This window comes from Brienomyrus brachyistius, unplaced genomic scaffold (genome assembly GCF_023856365.1).
Source record: "Brienomyrus brachyistius isolate T26 unplaced genomic scaffold, BBRACH_0.4 scaffold53, whole genome shotgun sequence".
Lineage (NCBI taxonomy): Eukaryota > Metazoa > Chordata > Actinopteri > Osteoglossiformes > Mormyridae > Brienomyrus > Brienomyrus brachyistius.
In genome coordinates, this window is record NW_026042328.1 from 397,914 (window position 1) to 417,125 (window position 19,212).

The 19,212-nt window shown below is 49.3% G+C and overlaps 2 protein-coding genes across 3 annotated transcripts; one reads left to right on the plus strand and one right to left on the minus strand.

The window, feature by feature from the left end:
* Positions 1–717: 717 nt before the first annotated feature.
* Positions 718–11,558, minus strand: rab12 (RAB12, member RAS oncogene family). Of its 2 annotated transcripts, XR_007387077.1 has the most exons (7): positions 11,184–11,558; positions 7,352–7,412; positions 5,694–5,832; positions 5,529–5,618; positions 4,343–4,447; positions 1,268–3,019; positions 718–1,223 (listed from the first exon to the last, which is right to left on the minus strand). XR_007387077.1 is itself a non-coding variant. In XM_049000792.1 (6 exons), exons 1-6 carry the CDS (start codon positions 11,407–11,409, stop codon positions 2,912–2,914), a joined length of 729 nt encoding a protein of 242 aa, XP_048856749.1. In that variant the 5' UTR covers positions 11,410–11,558; the 3' UTR covers positions 718–2,911. The 2 variants fall into 2 exon arrangements, 1 of the variants encoding a protein (XP_048856749.1); XM_049000792.1 differs by having other exon boundaries at positions 718–3,019.
* Positions 11,559–12,261: 703 nt separating this feature from the next.
* On the plus strand, positions 12,262–19,163 carry napgb (N-ethylmaleimide-sensitive factor attachment protein, gamma b). The gene is made up of 12 exons (XM_049000789.1): positions 12,262–12,675; positions 13,134–13,201; positions 13,470–13,554; positions 13,894–13,911; positions 13,995–14,025; positions 14,200–14,309; positions 15,009–15,075; positions 15,347–15,417; positions 15,514–15,592; positions 15,846–15,925; positions 16,031–16,160; positions 17,819–19,163. The coding sequence occupies exons 1-12, from the start codon at positions 12,620–12,622 to the stop codon at positions 17,948–17,950; spliced, it is 927 nt and encodes a 308-aa protein (XP_048856746.1). The 5' UTR covers positions 12,262–12,619; the 3' UTR covers positions 17,951–19,163.
* The last annotated feature ends 49 nt before the right edge of the window (positions 19,164–19,212 follow it).

Consider the following 19,212-nt stretch of genomic DNA (forward strand, 5'->3'; position numbering starts at 1 on the left):
CAATATAAATATCAGCATCCTCAGGTCTTGTTTTAAAGGGGACACTAAACCCACAGTTTAAAGATTCCTATAAATTAGGTATTAATTTCATGTGTAAATAATAACAATAATCACTTTATTTATCCCCGTGGGGAAATTGTCTTTTACGCCTCCCTCAACTTGCTCTTTGTAGAGTAAGCCGTCCGTGAAGGGCAGACACCCATAGCGGCGCCCAGGGAGCTGGGGGTTAAGGGCCTTGGGGCGCCCAGGGAGGGGGAGTTAAGGGTCTTGGGGCACCCAGGGAGGGGGGGTTAAGGGTCTTGGGGTGCCCAGGGAGGGGGGGTTAAGGGTCTTGCTCAAAGACCCGTCGACGTGCTGAGGCTTCTGATTACAGGCACACAGGCTTAGCCCACTGAGCCACATTTTTATTTATAATAAAAAGTATTATAACATGAAGTAAGTGACTTCAGGCAACTGTACTGAAAGGGAAACTACAGATGATGTCAATTATTATCAGGATGGTACATTTGTTAAAAACAAATATGAGTCGTGGAGCACACTGAAACCTCGCACCCCGCGCACATCCGATAGCCCAGTGCTGGGCCAGGCGTTCCTGCGGTTTGCTTTAGGAGAACAGACACGATGGGTTCATGTTCTAAACGACGCAATAGCGACACCCAGTGGCCAAGTTATGTCATCGGTAAAAGTCTAGGAGTTAACACGTCGTAACGCATTGGCTTGGTAATAAATATAAAATATTTATTTGCACTGCATTAGTTTAAGAATGCCACAAGTTATATCACACAACGTAAAACATGCCAGCATACTAAAATACATAAAACTTGTTTAGTAACACACACATTGAACAAATTGCCGTTTATAGCACAACTGTTCAATGCATTTTCATGAATATGGTTAATATTTCAAAAATGAGAAAAAAGGCTTACATGTACAATACTGTGAAGGATGGTAACCTTCATTAGTGATAGATGCACTGGCAACTGGACAGTCTGTACCAAGGTCTTGAGTATAGGCACAATGCTGTAAAACGCTGGAGTTTCTGCCTGCGTGGAACCAATTGATACTGCGCTCAGGCCAGTGTGCAGCCAGACCTGTAGTCCTGCGATACTGCGCTCAGGTCAGTGTGCGGGCAGACCTGTAGTCCTGCGATACTGCGCTCAGGCCAGTGTACGGCCAGACCTGTAGTCCTGTGATACTGCGCTCAGGCCAGTGTACGGCCAGACCTGTAGTCCTGTGATACTGCGTTCAGGCCAGTGTACGGCCAGACCTATAGTCCTGTGATACTGTGCTCAGGCCAGTGTACGGCCAGATCTGTAGTCCTGTGATACTGCGTTCAGGCCAGTGTATGGCCAGACCTGTAGTCCTGTGATACTGCCTGCACAAACACACGTACTCGATAGGAAAAGTGCCCATACCACGAGATCTTTGCTTTACCATGGTGGCCTTCCATCAAGCGACAACCAATCAATACACTGCACTACCCTTTAGTCAAGCATGAAAGTTGCACCAACATTGTGTTAGTAGTTGTGCACTAGATGTAAATAATCATTGTTCGTGTTTTCTGGGAAATGAGCTGGACCCCTTAGTGGCACCATACTGTATGAGGGTGGGTGGGGCTCTGTCTCTGAGCAGATAGTTACATCACACCCATCTGCCGCTGACCTCAAACTCAGTGGGGCAGCTGTGCTGGCTAGGCTTTTTCGGCGCCCCCCCCCACCTGCTCGCTGACATGCAGTCAGGTGTGCTGGTAGCACAGGAGCATGCAACACCTCAAACTTTGAATGGAGTCCTTGTCTGAGACGCACTTGTGACAAGGCACAGCCCTGCCTCCCGCAACCAGCAGAGGGCCTCACTCACTGCATGCCTATCCACACCTCTCTCCAGTCCCACTTCAGGAAGTTCAAGAGTGCAGGTGTGTCCATCTCAGAAAACCAGTCTGGAAGGAACCTGTGATGACGGATGTGGAGGGATCGCAAGGAGTGGCGCCTTGCCGTGCCCCTCCCACTGCCGCCCTTTAAGCCTTGGCACCTCGACCGGTGAGCATTACCAGTGCTGAGAAACTCTGCATTCACCATGCCAAATCTCCTTCAGGGAGAACCTTTCCATTGCATGTAAAACTACTCAGAAATGATTGTAGTGCAAACCATGTAAAACAAAACAAAAAAAGACCAATTTCAAACAAACCGTCACGCCAGCTGGCTCAGTCAGTGAGAAGTTCCGAAAGCCACTCTGTTCCATACATGTCAGCGACCCCTCGACCATAAGCCTGCCCTGAAGATGCCGACGAGGGCCCTTCCTTTCCACAGACGCCAGTTGTATGGGGATCTGATTGATCAGTGAATCACAGAGAAGCAGGCAGTACGATTCCCTTCCTGAAAGAGCAGGACTTACGCTCAGCAATTCCTTACCTCGTTTATGCATAATCCCTTTCTAAACAAAATCTCAGACCCACCAGAAGCAGAATATAATTGCGTAGACATTCCCATCCATGAAGAAGTGAAAAGTTTATGGCAAGTTGTTCCAGATGCCCTTTTCCTGTCATGTGATCCAGGGCAGTGGGGCTGCAAGTGGAGAGTGGAAGACGCTCCAATAGATTGGATGGAAGTGGGAGTGGCCTCAGGGTAGCTTTGCCTCTAACTGGAGGAGGGAACCTCCCAGTCCATCTTGTTCCAGGTCTTAACTAGAGGCACCCAGTTTGATTAAGTTGTCCTGCATGTGAGGTAGCCCTGCTGGGGGGTGTGCGTCAGGGAGCCTTCCTGCGTGTCTTAGACTGTGAGGTGTGGGGGGGGGGGGAGGGGTATTGAGGGGGACTTGGCTCCACTGCTGCACCCTAATTGGTAAGAGTGGTTCACTGGGGTGGTGGTAGTTGGTTGGATGGGTGATGGTGGGTGAGGCTATCCAAGGTGGAGCTTCAGCAGCAACGTAGGCGTGGCGGGGGCAGCTCCGGTGGCACCTCGGGCTCCGGCTGCAGGGAGAGGATGCTGCTGGACAGCTCACTGTGGGGGTCCTCTAGTGGCAGCTGCGACAGGGCGACAGATAGGCCACTGAGGGCAACGCACAGGGCAAGTAACACGACGTGGCCGACGCCATCATCATCATCATCATCATCATCATCGTCGTCGTCATCGGGACCCCACGCGGCGGCCGACACCATCATCATCGGGACCCCAGGCGGCGGCATGTGGCAGCCAATCCTGACTAGCGACACCCCCCCCCCCGTAGCAGCCAATCCTGACTAGCGACACCCCCCCCCCCGTAGCAGCCAATCCTGACTAGCGACACCCCCCCCCCCCGTAGCAGCCAATCCTGACAGGACCCCCCCCCCCCCCCCCCCACGGCAGCCGACGCCATCATCATCATCATCATCATCAGGACCCCACACCGCGGCCGACGCCATCATCATCGGGACCCCAGGCGGCGGCATGTGGCAGCCAATCCTGACTAGCGACACCCCCCCCCCCGTAGCAGCCAATCCTGACTAGCGACACCCCCCCCCCCGTAGCAGCCAATCCTGACTAGCGACACCCCCCCCCCCGTAGCAGCCAATCCTGACTAGCGACACCCCCCCCCCCGTAGCAGCCAATCCTGACTAGCGACACCCCCCCCCCCGTAGCAGCCAATCCTGACAGGACCCCCCCCCCCCCCCCCCACGGCAGCCGACGCCATCATCATCATCATCATCATCAGGACCCCACACCGCGGCCGACGCCATCATCATCGGGACCCCACGCGGCAGCCGACGCCATCATCATCATCATCATCGGGACCCTACGCGGCGGCATGTGGCAGCCAATCCTGACTAGCGACACCCTCCCCCCCGTAGCAGCCAATCCTGACAGGACCCCCCCCCCCCCCGACGGCGGCTGACACCATCATCATCATCATCGGGACCCCACACGGCGGCTGATGCCATCATCATCATTATCATCATCATCATCATCATCATCATCGGGACCCCACGCGGTGGGATGTGGCAGCCAATCCTGACAGGACCCCCCCCCCACGCGGCAGCCAATCCCGACAGGACCCCCCCCCACGCGACAGCCAATCCCAACAGGACTCCCTCACATGGCAGCCAATCCCGACAGACAGGCCTCTCACGGCACTGCACAGGCAAGTAGCAGACAACATCCAATCCCAATGCGACCCCCCCATGCAGCGGCCAATCTTGATAGGTCCGCACACAGTACACACAGCATTACTTACAATGCTACATCCACCCATCCTTCCCAACTGAGGGTTTTGGAAATTCATTCACATAGATGAAAATTGAAACAATAGGTAAAATTAACAGGACGAAGGCCAGTTAAGCTGCATAAATGTCCAGGAAAAACCAGTCTACCTTGTTGAGAATGTCATTGACCAGCTTCAAAAAGATCTCATCGACATTGAAGTTGTCCTTGGCGCTGGCCTCACAGAAGCGCATCCCGGAGATCCTGGAAGCGAACTGGAGAGAAGCAAAGTGTCTGAGCTGGGTCTTCTGGCCCAGAGACAGATCACGGACTCCCCCTGACTGTCTTACATGCCAACAGCGCCCAGGGGAGAAGGAGCAAACCTGTTATCCTTACCACAATTTTACCAGTGTTTTTTCAAATGCTATAATTAGTATTGGTTTCTGTTTATGTACTAAAGCACACCGAAATGACCCCGCTGCATTACCTTAATTAGCTTCAGTCTACCCTAATGCAATTTCAGATGGTAAAGTGTGATGTTTCTTTGGAAATCATCAATGGTTCTTTTTCTTGATTGGCACAGTGGCTCAGGCAGCAGACTCTTGCCTCCAGTGTGCCCAGGTGACTCTCTACCGCTTATGGGAGATGGATGGATGGATATGTGCTCACTGCACCAGTGGCAGTAGTGGCCAACTGTTTATGAACTTGTATTTGTAAAGTAAATTGCTTCCTGGTCAAAGTGAGCGCTCTCCTTCACTGATCGAAGGGCAAAGTGAGCAGCGATTCCCGGCTGAGCAACAGAGCAGCAGCAGGTGGCTGAGGGAACAGAGACTCCCATGCGGCATCCCGCCGCTCTGCCAGCACAATGGCGGCTCTGAAAGCTCCGCCCACACGAGCCACAGACAGGCACTTTGGCATGCCTGAGCAAATACCTACCAAGGCCTGGAGGAATGGAAATAAAACCCTGAAGGAGCGGCAATTAGATCCATCCATCCATCACGGGGCTGCGGAGGGGCCTACAGCCTATGCCAGGGGTGCTGCAGATTTGATTCCAGTCCATCACTGGATTTAGAGATACCAATTCACAAAAGATTCTTCATGTTTTTAGATCCAGTGTGCGAGTCAGGTGGTCAGAAGGCAGTGAGTGAAAAGCCGCCGGTTCGAATCCCGTGATTGGCTGAGGAATGTCCCGTGATTGGCTGAGGAATGTCACCTAAGCAAGGCCCTCGCCCCCTTCTGCTCTCTCTATTGTACATCCCTCTGGATAAAAGCGTGACCTACATGAATAAATGTCAACCACCCAAACCTTCACGGACGGCGGAGGGGTTCGGGCAGGCCCGCCCCTCTATGGCTCACCCTCTCCCCCTGCTGGCGAGAGATCGTGCGGTCGGTTTCGCAGTCCAGTTTGTTCCCCACCAGCAGGAGCTCAGCATCCTCAGAGGCATACTGCGAGGAAGGACCGAGGTAAGGGCGTGTGTGTCGTCCCACAAGAGCCATGGCCCAGAAGATCCCCTCCATTACCTTATCAATCATCTTCATCCACTTGGGCAGGTCATCGAAGGTCTCCTGTTTGGTGATGTCATACACCAGCACGATACCCTTTGCCCCCCGGTAGTAAGCCGAGGTGATGCTGTTGAACCTCTCCTGGCCGGCCGTGTCCCTGCGGAAGTGGGCGGACACACACACAGACACACACACACACTTGAGACACACTGCAGATGTCTGCCAGGAGCAGCAGGAACAGGAACACATCCTGGGGGATGCTCCACAAAGCAGGATTTCCCAGTTAGCTGAATAACTTCAGCATAATGTGATAACAATCCAATAGGATGAGAGGTAGGTGACATTCCTATTGGACAATCCTTACACTTGGTTTAAAATATCTGGCCAATGAAGCAATCCTGCTTTGTAGAACACCCCCGGAAAGAACTCCTCTGCACAAATTATCTCCCCAGTATTAATAGGATTAAGACACTAGTGACACTAGTATTTTTTGAATACTTGGCTAGATAAAAATGTAGATACTGTCAATATTTCAGCTCTGCTAATACAGTAAAGAGGGTCTCAGAGCAGGGGGTCAAAGTTCACATCCTTGGCAGCAGCAGTATTCTCTGTAAACACAAAGCCAAGGGTCAGGAGAGGGTAGAGGGGGTCATGGGCGTGGGGGGGGGGGGGTCATGCTGAATTAGAGGCGGTCCGGCCAGCCCAGTGCAAACACGCTTCTCCACGTTTTCACTTTTACCTTGCAGCTTAAACAGGTTATGCAGGGTGGAGAGAGACGTCTCACGGCAACTAGGGTTAGCAGAGGAGTGGGGGCCGGTGCTGGGGATGAATGAAAGTGACACACACGCACGCACACACACACACACACACACACACACACACGCACACACACGCAGACATGTTATGTGGTAAGAGCAGCCACTCTAGGGTGCGGTTAGTGACAGAAGGTGCATGGCTAACACATGCTCTGTGAATGAGGCACTTCCCTGAGGTGAGACCTCCTCCCATTCAGACTTCCCCTTCGCTGAAAGCCCAGCGTGTACGTCAAGCCTGCTAAGTACCTACAGCTATCCCTGAGGAGCACTCAGGTCTAAGACAAAGCTTCACAACACCCTCTTATAAACAGATGATACATTGTCCATTATCATTCTGTAAAAATCACCACCAAATAAAGGAGGAGCTTCAGAGAAGTTAAAGAAAATCCTTTTTCTCCCCATTCATGTAGCACTGTCTAATCATTCCATACGAATGAAGACAGGCGGACGCTGCTTTCTGGAAAATGTACATTGCTTTGGATGAATTACTGTTGTGGGCATACAGCAGGACAGCACTGGAACCTCTGCTAAATAACCAGTTTGGGGTTTCACAGATCACAGATACCGAATACCTGAAACAACCTTCATCTGAAGCCCTTTTGGAAAGATACATTCACCATTGGCTCTGTAGGCTCCACACAGCCCACTACTGGATGACATGTAAAACTGCAGTCTCTGTGTGAGGCGACACCCCATCCTGGGATGGGTCTTAGATGACATGATGTGGAGGTTTCACCACCATTAGGATAGGTGTGGCATCGCAGCTACATGCCACACCTCCCACGTTGAGCAGGGAGGCGGAGCTCACCTCCAGGCGGACATGAAGAGTAGGACAGCCGCTGCTAAGGGGGCCTGACTTACCAGATCTGCAACCTGATCTTCTTCCCTCTAAGCTCCACTGTCTTGATTTTAAAGTCCACTCCTGTAGGGGACAGTTGAGCAGTGGGAGAAGATATTGTGAAGACAACTTAAAACATGCTCAGCCCACCCCAGCCCATTATCTGGGGAGGACATCCATCATGACAGGAAGGCTGAGATCATTTTAATTCATCCATATTAAGGAGAGCAAGGTGCTGATACAATGGCAACGTACTGCTCAAGGAGACGACAAAACGAAGAAGGCCTGGGTAATATAACTCCAACAGTAGTTAACCTTAATGACAGACCGAGACTGTCTGTCTGTGGGTAGGAGCAAGGCAGGGACGCACAGATTCACCCCGAAGCACATCGAGCTCCATTCGGAATGCAAGCTGACACGCACACCTCCATATCAGCTACTAAGCAGTGATGCAAAACATACACAATGGACACCAAAACAGAGTGTTTAATCTGCCAAAGATGAGCAGTGGCGTGTGAACAGCCTTAATGCAGCTGAATGGCAGCCCGGCCTCTAGGTGCTTAATCACAAAGCCTGGGGGTTACAGTGGGTGTGTCTCTGGTGTGTCCCAGCCAAACCCACGGAGGCCCAAAACACAACAACAGCGGGAACGGCCCGGTATACCAGCGCCACCTAAAAAGAGAGACGGCGTCCCAACAGTCTGCACACAGGGGCTGTATTGGGGTACGGCTAATATGGAGCCCGTTCTGACTGACTATGGTTCTCGTCTTCAGGCAGGACTAGAGCACCAAACAGGCCGTCACACCCGCTCTGACTGGCTATGGTTCTTGTCTTCACGCAGGACTAGGGCATCAAACAGGCCGTCACACCCGCTCTGACTGGCTATGGTTCTCGTCTTCCCGCAGGACTAGAGCACCAAACAGGCCGTCACACCCGCTCTGACTGGCTATGGTTCTCGTCTTCACGCAGGACTAGGGCATCAAACAGGCCGTCACACCCGCTCTGACTGGCTATGGTTCTCGTCTTCAGGCAGGACTACGGCACCAAATAGGCCGTCACACCCGCTCTGACTGACTATGGTTCCCGTCTTCAGGCAGGACTAGAGCACCAAACAGGCCGTCACACCCGCTCTGACTGGCTATGGTTCCCGTCTTCACGCAGGACTAGGGCATCAAACAGGCCGTCACACCCGCTCTGACTGGCTATGGTTCTGGTCTTTAGGCAGGACTACAGCACCAAACAGGCCGTCATACCCGCTCTGACTGGCTATGGTTCCCGTCTTCAGGCAGGACTAGGGCACCAAACAGGCCGTCACACCCGCTCTGACTGGCTATGGTTCTGGTCTTTAGGCAGGACTACAGCACCAAACAGGCCGTCACACCCGCTCTGACTGGCTATGGTTCCCGTCTTCACGCAGGACTAGGGCATCAAACAGGCCGTCACACCCGCTCTGACTGGCTATGGTTCTGGTCTTTAGGCAGGACTACAGCACCAAACAGGCCGTCACACCCGCTCTGACTGGCTATGGTTCCCGTCTTCACGCAGGACTAGGGCATCAAACAGGCCGTCACACCCGCTCTGACTGGCTATGGTTCTGGTCTTTAGGCAGGACTACAGCACCAAAGAGGGCGTCACACCCGCTCTGACTGACTATGGTTCCCGTCTTCAGGCAGGACTAGGGCACCAAACAGGCCGTCACACCCGCTCTGACTGGCTATGGTTCTGGTCTTTAGGCAGGACTACAGCACCAAAGAGGGCGTCACGCCCGCTCTGACTGGCTATGGTTCCCATCTTCACGCAGGACTACAGCACCAAACAGGCCATCACACCCGCTCTGATATGGCTATGGTTCCCATCTTCACGCAGGACTACAGCACCAAACAGGCCGTCACACCCGCTCTGACTGGCTATGATTCTCGTCTTCATGCAGGACTAGGGCACCAAACAGGCCGTCACACCTGCTCTGACTGGCTATGGTTCTCGTCTTCATGCAGGACTAGGGCACCAAACAGGCCATCACACCTGCTCTGACTGGCTATGGTTCTCGTCTTCATGCAGGACTTCGGCCGCATGGACCCAGTTTTTAACCGAATGTCAGCCAGAAGATTCCCTCCCAGGACTCCTCACACTTTCCTGTGTCCCTTTCTGATTGCCGATAAACAAACAAGAAGCAGAGAAACACACACACAGAGAAACACAAAGATAGTGACACACACATAGAGAGAAACACAGAGACACAAAGACAGAAACACAGAAGCAGGGAAACAGAAAGAAACACAGACACAGAAATAGACACAGACAGAAACACAGAAGCAGAGAGACACACAGACAAACACAGAAGCAGAGACAGTCAGAAACACAGAGACAGAACCAGACACAGTTAGAAACAGACACACAAACGCAGAAGCAGAAAGTCAGAAACCTCAAAAGTAGAGATACATAGAGATAGAAACACAGAAGCAGAGACAGTCAGAAACAGAGACAGAAACAGACACAGTCAGAAACAGACACACAAACGCAGAAGCAGAAAGTCAGAAACCTCAAAAGTAGAGATACATAGAGATAGAAACACAGAAGCCGAGAGACAAATATAGAAGCAGAGACACACAGACAGAAACACCGAGACACACAGACACAAGTAGAGAGGCAGAGACAGAAATACAGAAGCAGAAAAGCAAATATAGAAGCAAAGAAACACACACAGTGTCACACGCAGAAGCAGAGAGACACACGCAGAAGCAGAGAGACACACAGATAAAGAGAGAAGCAGAGAGACACACACAGTCTTTCCATCCAGCTGTTAATGAGTCAGGTCAAGGACGACAGCTGAAGACTTAATCTGACAGAGAGGTTAACAGCGCCGCCCTTTCCTGTATTTCCCAAATGGTGCCTCCTGACATTCTAGGTGGGAGGGGGTCTTGTGGGTGTCCTCTGGACTCCTGCCATTAATACAGGAGCCATGTTGGCTTCTCCTGTTACCATGTGATCATCTTGTGCTTGAAAAACACCAACACAAACAGGGCCCTGACTTCAGCCTAGTGCCAAGGGGAGTCAGATCCCAGCAGTGCTCAACAATCCTACTGTCCCCATATGGTGAACAGAATTAAGTACACAACTATAAGATACATATTCAATGATACACCGTACCAGTCAAAAGTCTGGACACACCAACTTTTAATGCATTTGTCTTCATTTTAGCTGTTTTTCACCTCATAGCAAAAGACCTTGTAGTAAAATACTTCAATGACCAACCATTTTCAATGACCATTTTCTCACAATTTAGACTCTTCAAAACAGTCCCCTTTTGCTCTGACAACAGCTTTGCAGACATTCTTTCAGCAGACTCCACCTGGAATGCTTCTCCATCAGGTTGGCTGCCTTGCTCTTACTCTTTGATCCAGCTGCTCCCAGACCAGCTCTACAGGGTTTAGGTCGGCTTACTGTGGAGGTCCGTTCCTCTGCCACAGCACTCCACCTCTATGCTCATTCAGAAGGTAAGGCAACAAAACCTGCAGGTGAGCTTAGGACCCTCCTCTTTTTGAAAACCAAATGATTTTCAGTAGGTGTGTCCTGCCTTTTGAATGGCGCTGTATTCTGTGTATTCAAATGTCATATAGACTGTTCTAGGAAGGTCTTAGAAAAAAAATCACGCACACACAAAATAAACACATTTTAAATTGCAATGATTTGAACTCTAAACTCCAAGTTATTGTCAGTCGTTTCCCTGCGAAGCATCGTCCTTATATCTGTATGAAGTTTACCGTGTCGCTAATCTGACTACACAGAAACTTGACATTTACCCTTAAAGCGTGGCACTAACCCCCCGGTAAGATGACGGACCGCCCGCCGGCTTACCGACGGTGGACTTGCAGGCTTCGCAGAAAGTGTCGTCGGTGAAGCGCTCCATCAGGCTGGTCTTGCCCACGCCGCGGGAGCCGATGATGATCACCTGCAGCTTGTAGTCGGCCGGCCGCGGCGGCATCTTCCTGCGCCGAGCCTGAGCCTGAGCCCCGGTCAGAGCCGGGGATCCTGCGCCGGAGCCCCCGGCGCCCCTCCGCTGGATGTCGTATCTCGGATCCATTACCAGCTCCGCCTCGGTGTCCCCGCTACGCCTTTGGGACGGAGCATTCAGCGACCGAGAGGCTGGCGGATAAACTTCGTCTCTGGGTGTCGCGGCCACTTCCCCAAAGTTCCTGCGCCCTCGTCCTGCGCTCGGCAGCTGCGCCTGGGCTCCGCGCGCCACTTCCGCTTCCGTCGCGCCTTTCGGCCAAACTTCGCTCCGTTTCCTCGCTTTTTTCCGGCGCTATTTCGTAAACGGCAGCTTCTGCGCTTCGCCAGAGATCATGCGTGTTGATAAAAGTAGATAAGCGCGACCGAGAAGACATAACTTTTCTAAGTATATTTTGGGGCATATTTTCACGTGAGGTTTCTTTTGTGTTTTATACCCTGACGAATCCGCCAGAACGGCCCCTCCTAAAACAAACCGCACCGATCCCATTTTAACGGGGCCGACATGTAGAAAATTCAGGAAAAAAACAACAACGCTTCAGCAATAGCAGATGTGTATTGCATTTGTTCACCTACGATACATATTTAGCTGTGTTATATTGTATTTATTTACCCAAACAACCCTAAGCCATTAAACCTGGAGAGAATACCAGATCACGGACATATGCCATTCCACAGCTGGGTGTGACAAACCGTAATATGACCAATTTGCTCACCACACCTAAGACGTGCACAAAACAGCAAAAACATCAACGGATTAAAATAGATTTTAATTAAATACCGTGAACCTGGTGGTAATTTCTTGAAGGTATATATTTAAAGCAATCATTGAATATTTTAAAAGAAAAATAAGAAGCAGACTATATAATATATTTTACATTATATGAAGCACACCGGATAATTTGTAAGTGCACCTGACGATTTAATAAATCGGAGTATGCATTGTAAGTTAAAAATAATAATCTATTGTCTGCAAAGGAAAATTATACTTATAATGAGAATTACAGAAAACACGTGATCTAAACAGGTCAACTTAGTAAATTATGCAGTTTATATTTAATAGTCTACATTTCTAAAATGGATATTGCTGTGCACCTGTAAATATATCATAACGCGAGACAGACACAGGTCCTTTAGTCCCTTCCTCGGCCGCCGTAAGCCGCACAGACGCCTCGCTCCGTTAACTTGCAGCATCGTCACCTGCCACTCTGTTGACGTTATTTGGAGCCCGTGATCGCAGAGAATTTACCTGCTGCAAAGCATTTAAAAGCCATCACGGTGTTATGGCAGCCCAGAAGATAAACGAAGCCCACGAGCACATTGCCAAGGCTGAAAAATGGTCAGTTTTTTTCTTCTTTTCCCCTTATACTTTCCCCTATACGTTGCAGCACCATCTTTTTGAGCAGCATCATTAGTCAGATGCGCAGCTAGCGTGTTGCCGATTATTGGACATTAATACTGACTGTTGTCCTGGCATAGTCGCTCTGTGTTTATGGTTACGCAACACAGTGTTATAAGCTGTCAAGCGTTTAATGTTGAGCATCCTAGCTGCATCCAAGCGAATGTTACCGCCGGATTGTTAAAGTTGTCCCTGCATAACCTGGTATGTGATAACAGACTCCTGCTATTATCATTAGTGTGATCGGCAGTGTTGTTGTTGCTCATGTGACATGTTTCTTGACAAGCTGTGAAAGATGCATAGGGATGCTGCATTTCACTGCATTGTTTTGAGAACACGAATGGCATTGAAATATGAGCCCTACGCGATGTGCTGTAATATGTCCGACGTGTATGCAGTTTAAAGACCAGCTTAACAAAGTGGAAGCCGGACTATGACAGCGCAGCATCGGAGTACGCAAAGGCAGGTAAGACACCCGGGCGGTACAGTCTCACTTCAGGCGTAATACACTCATGGCTGGCCATTTGTAAGACAGATCCTCCTCCAGCAGCCATTAGGGGAATTGGCTGTCTCCTATCTTTTTTGTCTCGTCCTGACATGTGTATTTATATCTGTATTTGCAGTAGCTTTGTTTCATTTTTAATAGAGATGTGAATTCCTCATCTGTTCAAATTACCTGGATTAAAGCTCTTCTGGAGTGAAGGAATGTAAATTATGTGATTGTCTGTCCTCAGCTGTGGCCTTCAAAAATGCCAAGCAGTTTGAGCAGGCGAAGGATGCTTATGTCAAGGAGGCCGAGTACCACACGGAGAATAAGGCGTATCCTGGATGGCCCCCAGCGGGTCGCATTCGTGCTGCTGGGGGTGGGGGCTAAAATCACAAAGGCTCTTCTGTGCTAGGAATTTAAATTCATGACTTGGTTAAAAAAAACAACAACAAAAAACTGCATTTGCATCTTGATTCTTCATTTCATTTGGGGGGAGCCGAGATATTTGTATCATTAACAAGTGAAATTCATAATCAAAACAAACTGATAAATCAGTACAATATAAAGCTGTATTTGCACCACAAAAGTAGATATTTTGTCTTCTATTAACTGAACATTTTAAATACAAAAATAACGTTATATTTAGTTTGAGTCCTTGACTTTTTTGACAGTCTTTTCCACGCAGCAAAGTAAGTGTCTTATCCCTTATCCTGATTAAAATGAATATGCACAAGTTAGTTTTGTTTTTTAGTAAGAGAAGTTTCTTTTTCAGGGCTCTTGAACAAGCGGGGATGATGATGAAAGTAAGTAAGATGGCTTTAATAGCATGGCACTGCCTAACCCGGCAGTAACACCTGCGCTGGTTTGTTGAGTGCTGTGTATAACTGGAATATAGCATCAGCTGCCTGCCCTGCTGCTGAAGCCTCCCAGAGGCTGGAGTGTGTGGCTTCATTACAGTGACCACAAACTTTTGGCAGGATATGAAGCGCATGCCTGAGGCCATCCAGTATATCGAGAAAGCCAGCATGATGTATGTGGAGAACGGCACCCCAGACACAGCTGCCATGGCACTGGACAGAGCAGGAAAGTGAGTCCGAGCTCCGTAAGGCTCCGCTCCCCCGGCCCGCCCGAGGTCCGTAAGGCCCCGCTCCCCCGGCCCGCCCGAGGTCCGTAAGGCCCCACTCCCCCGGCCCGCCCGAGGTCCGTAAGGCCCCGCTCCCCCGGCCCGCCCGAGCTCCGTAAGGCCCCGCTCCCCCGGCCCGCCCGAGCTCCGTAAGGCCCCGCTCCCCCGGCCCGCCCGAGCTCCGTAAGGCCCCGCTCCCCCGGCCCGCCCGAGCTCCGTAAGGCCCCGCTCCCCCGGCCCGCCCGAGCTCCGTAAGGCCCCGCTCCCCCGGCCCGCCCGAGCTCCGTAAGGCCCCGCTCCCCCGGCCCGCCCGAGCTCCGTAAGGCCCCGCTCCCCCGGCCCGCCCGAGCTCCGTAAGGCCCCGCTCCCCCGGCCCGCCCGAGCTCCGTAAGGCCCCGCTCCCCCGGCCCGCCCGAGCTCCGTAAGGCCCCGCTCCCCCGGCCCGCCCGAGCTCCGTAAGGCCCCGCTCCCCCGGCCCGCCCGAGCTCCGTAAGGCCCCGCTCCCCCGGCCCGCCCGAGCTCCGTAAGGCCCCGCTCCCCCGGCCCGCCCGAGCTCCGTAAGGCCCCGCTCCCCCGGCCCGCCCGAGCTCCGTAAGGCCCCGCTCCCCCGGCCCGCCCGAGCTCCGTAAGGCTCATTTTAACCGCTTTCTGTCTGGCCCACAGGCTCATAGAACCCGTCAATGTAGAAAAAGCCATCGATCTTTACAAGAAAGCAGCATCGGTGTTTGAGGTAAGCTACCATGGTTATTACCGGATCCTGGAGGATGGGCTCCCCCTTTGAGTCCGATTCCTCCCAAGGTTTCTTCCTTCCAGGGAGTTTTTCCTTGCCTCTGGCTTTCTCATTGGGGGTTTTGTGCAGGGATAATGTAAAGTGCTTTGAGACAATGTAATTTTGTGAAAATGAGCTATAGAAATAAAATGAAATGAATAAAATGAAATGGTCGTCAAACTGATGATGACCATTATTAATATCATTTATGAAAGCATATCCCTACTTCCAGAACGAGGACCGTCTCCGACAGGCCGCTGAGCTCTTGGGAAAATCCTCCAGGCTTCTTGTGAGGCTACGCAGGTAAAACCTGGGCAGGAGTGTCTGAACATTAGCAAAGCCTTTGATTAGTGTCCAGCTACTGAAGCAAGCTGCTATTCATCTGGTTTTTTTTTCCAGGCTTGATGAAGCTGCAGCCTCCATTCAGAAGGAAAAAAACATGTATAAAGAAATAGAAAATTATCCGACCTGCTTCAAAGTAAGCAGCAAACAATAAAAGCATGTTTCTGAAAAAATAAAAACAATAGTCCAGTTTAAAGATACCTAAAGATAATCTGCATTCAGAGTAAAATACGTACTTCTGATACTCATGTACTTTACTGTTGGTTCTGCAGTTATTCTGTCAGCATTGTCAGAGTGTGTGCTCTGTTACTTTGATACACTGTGATTATTCCTGCTGAATAAGTTTGTTTGAGTGCTTTGGGTGACACTTTTGTTCCTGTTCCCTGTAGAAAACCATCGCCCAGGTCCTGGTGCATCTGCACAGGAGCGACTTCGTTGCAGCTGACAAATGCGTCCGGGAGAGTTACAGGTGTGCTGCTCGTATTCGTGCTGCCCCCTGCTGGCAGTTGCATAGAAGCCCTCTTGTGCATACTGACGCAGCGTGGAGGCGGCTGTAATGAATGGCTTCCTCCAGTATCCCAGGGTTCAGTGGGAGTGAGGACTGCGTAGCTATGGAGCAGCTGTTGCAGGGATACGACGAGCAGGACGAGGATGCTGTTAGCCGCGTTTGCAGCTCCCCTCTGCTGAAATACATGGACAACGATGTGAGTTTGGCCAGCGTGAGCGAGCCCCATGCTGACGGTCTGTGTCGGGTGTCATGGAACAACAGTTTTCAATTTAGTCCAGTGCAATCCAATCCAATCCATATAATGCCATTCACAATGAGTCGCCCAAAAATGCTTGATAGGTGTGTGTTTCTCTCTTAATGATGTAGTTCACAATACAAAATCAGGGAAAAGGCAGGACAAAGAAAGACAGATAGAAAGAAGGCAAGCCCGCTGATTATGGAGGAGAGGAATCCAGAACTCCCAAGCAGGGAGGAAGAAAACCTCCGAGCTGAACTGGCTGACGCTGAAACGAAAAGCACACGCATCAGCAAATCAGAGCAGAGGGGGTGGGGCTGGGCTCCGAGTTCAGATATTTAAGTCCGTATTTCGGAGATCCATGAAAGAGAGTCTGTACTTTTTAAGTCATCAGTGAAATCAAGGGGCTTTAATTAGTGCAGGGTTTCAGTAGCTCTTGCCATTTCAGATGTTCATATATTGTTATATAATATAGATACTATCTAACTTGTGTACAGATTTACTACTGTAACCACAGAGTACTATACTAGGTGTTGGACTCATCATTTAAGTGCAAAATTAATGGCACTGAAAAGTTTAGTAGTTACTGTGAGAGAAGCGTGAGTTACTGTGAGATTCCCCAGCCACAAAGATGTACCACAGGTACATCTCCATGTATGTTTCAGAGGTAGCAATACCTTCAGTCCAGATCCACAAAATGGATCCGTTTACAAATCTGCTTGCACATTGGTCCAAATCTGGATCAAATTCGGATTATGGATCCACAGCAGATCTGAGCCTGAATCTACCAAGATCCAATTAAAATCGATGTCATATGTTCCAAATCATACCACTAGATGACTGGGGAACAAAACTATGAACAAAGCTAAATGGGTTTAAGGTAATAAATGCAAATTAAAATGAGGAACCATTGTTACACTTAGTTGGCTCAGAGGAATACCTCTCGAGTAGAAGAAAGGATTTTATTTCACTTTTCCCTGTGAAGTGAGTAGAATTGGTGCTACAGAGTGGTGGTAAAACTTGGGGCAAGGCTGCAGCAGTAACACCTGCCACCCAATTTTACTGGCGCTGAATAGCGGAATAACAGAATTCTTGGATATCGCACATCATTTGTCGGAGACTCCGGAAACTTGGGATGTCTGTTTTTGGCATCATCTGCAAGCTCCAAAACCATGGAACTGGAAACTGGCAAACAACGAAAACTGCAGATGCAAAATGAGCGAATGTCAAGGGGTTGAATTTCAGGGTAGTGAAATGAATAATACATTAGTGAGAAACTTCGGTTTGGATAACAACAGACTCCCATGACAGGTCAGGACCACTCGTAAATTTTTTTGATACCCAAGAGAATATTCAAAATACGAGAATATTGGTCAATGCGGCAAGTTCTTCTATGTCACTCATAAGAACAACTTACACACGAATGTGGTTCATGCACGAGGCCCATCGTCTTGGCTACACATTTCTCACCATCACCATATCTGCCCACAAAGTTGTTATGAAATGGAAATAAACATAGAATTGCTGACGCCTGGGACTGTGCCACTCCAGGTGCCTGGAAGATCCTCTCACAGTGCACCTTTATGCTGCCTTTTGATACCTTTCTGTCTGTTTTACAGTATGCTAAGTTGGCAGTCGCCTTGAAGGTTCCAGGGGGTGGGAAAAAGAAGAAATCCCCAACTGTACCTCAAGGGGGTGCTGGAGCACCAGCTGCAGCAGAGGAGGATGAATACGAGGGAGGCCTGTGTTAGCTTACTGCTATCTCACAATGCCATATCAATATACCCACCCATCTTCCAACCACTGTCCCAAGCAGCATCCAGCGCCATGAATATACATTCCTCTATTATTTTTTAATAACCTAATTACCTAGTTACATAAATGCTAATATTTGACGACAATCTCATACTTCCCCACAAATTAAATCATTAATCATAAATGCAAAACTGATTAACACCTTTAATAAGAAGGTCATTCATGTAAAATGACCTAAATGTTAAAATTGAATATTATTGTAGTAAATTATTTTCTTGTTTATTGGTTCAATGCATTTAACCATATCAAATAAGAGGTATGTAAGTATTTATGAAATGTAGAAAGTGGGGGATGATGTTTCCTTTTTAGATTAACAGTGGTTTTGTTTAAGGTGTCTGTACAGTGTTATAAATTATTTAAATCGTGGTGAACTGTCTTGTATGTTAAAGTAAATAGTTATAATGTACAGAAATTAAGCATATTATCAGGAATGCAAAGCGAGCACAAACAGTGATCCTTTGGAATGCAAAGAAACGTGTGTAAGGATGGTGATTTTAACACGTATTACTGCACTGTGATCTAGTGTCATTGGTAAGAATTAACAGAAGGTAAAGGAAACACACTGAATTGTTGCCCTTCCTGGAGGGCGAGCTTCCATCTCAGCAGTGGTGACTGGCCGGGGAATGGCCGTCCTGTACAAATTTAAAGCATCTACAACAGTGGATAGTCAGTGAGCCTTTGGCAGAGACATTTTACGTTGTATGGCAAATATTACACTTATTTTTCAATCAAACTTGTTAGCCATTATCACCTCTTTGTTATTTTCAGTTAATCCTCTTGTGAAATACACACATTTGTTTACTGAGTGACTATGTTTCTTTCTCTGTGGTGTTTAAGATACTTTTATATGTATTATTCACAAAACCCAGTGAAGGACTCACTCCCATCTGGTCACATTCATGACTGTGATGCTGTCTTGACCAAGGTTCCCTCTGTGCAGATACCAGCTCGTGTGGACGTCCTGTGCTTCCCTCTGCCTGAAATTCTTCAATAACATCAGGTTCTACTTAAATCCCATTTTCTGTATAATCGTGTCTTTCTTTGTTACTGTAGCAGGTCTGAGATTTTCTGTGTCACCTGTATGATGTATCAGTGCATTAAAGAGAGATAAATATGGAAGGAGAAATAAAATGGCTTTAAATGACTATATTCATATTCTTCACTGGATACATGAGGTTATTAATGCATTTTTAGACAG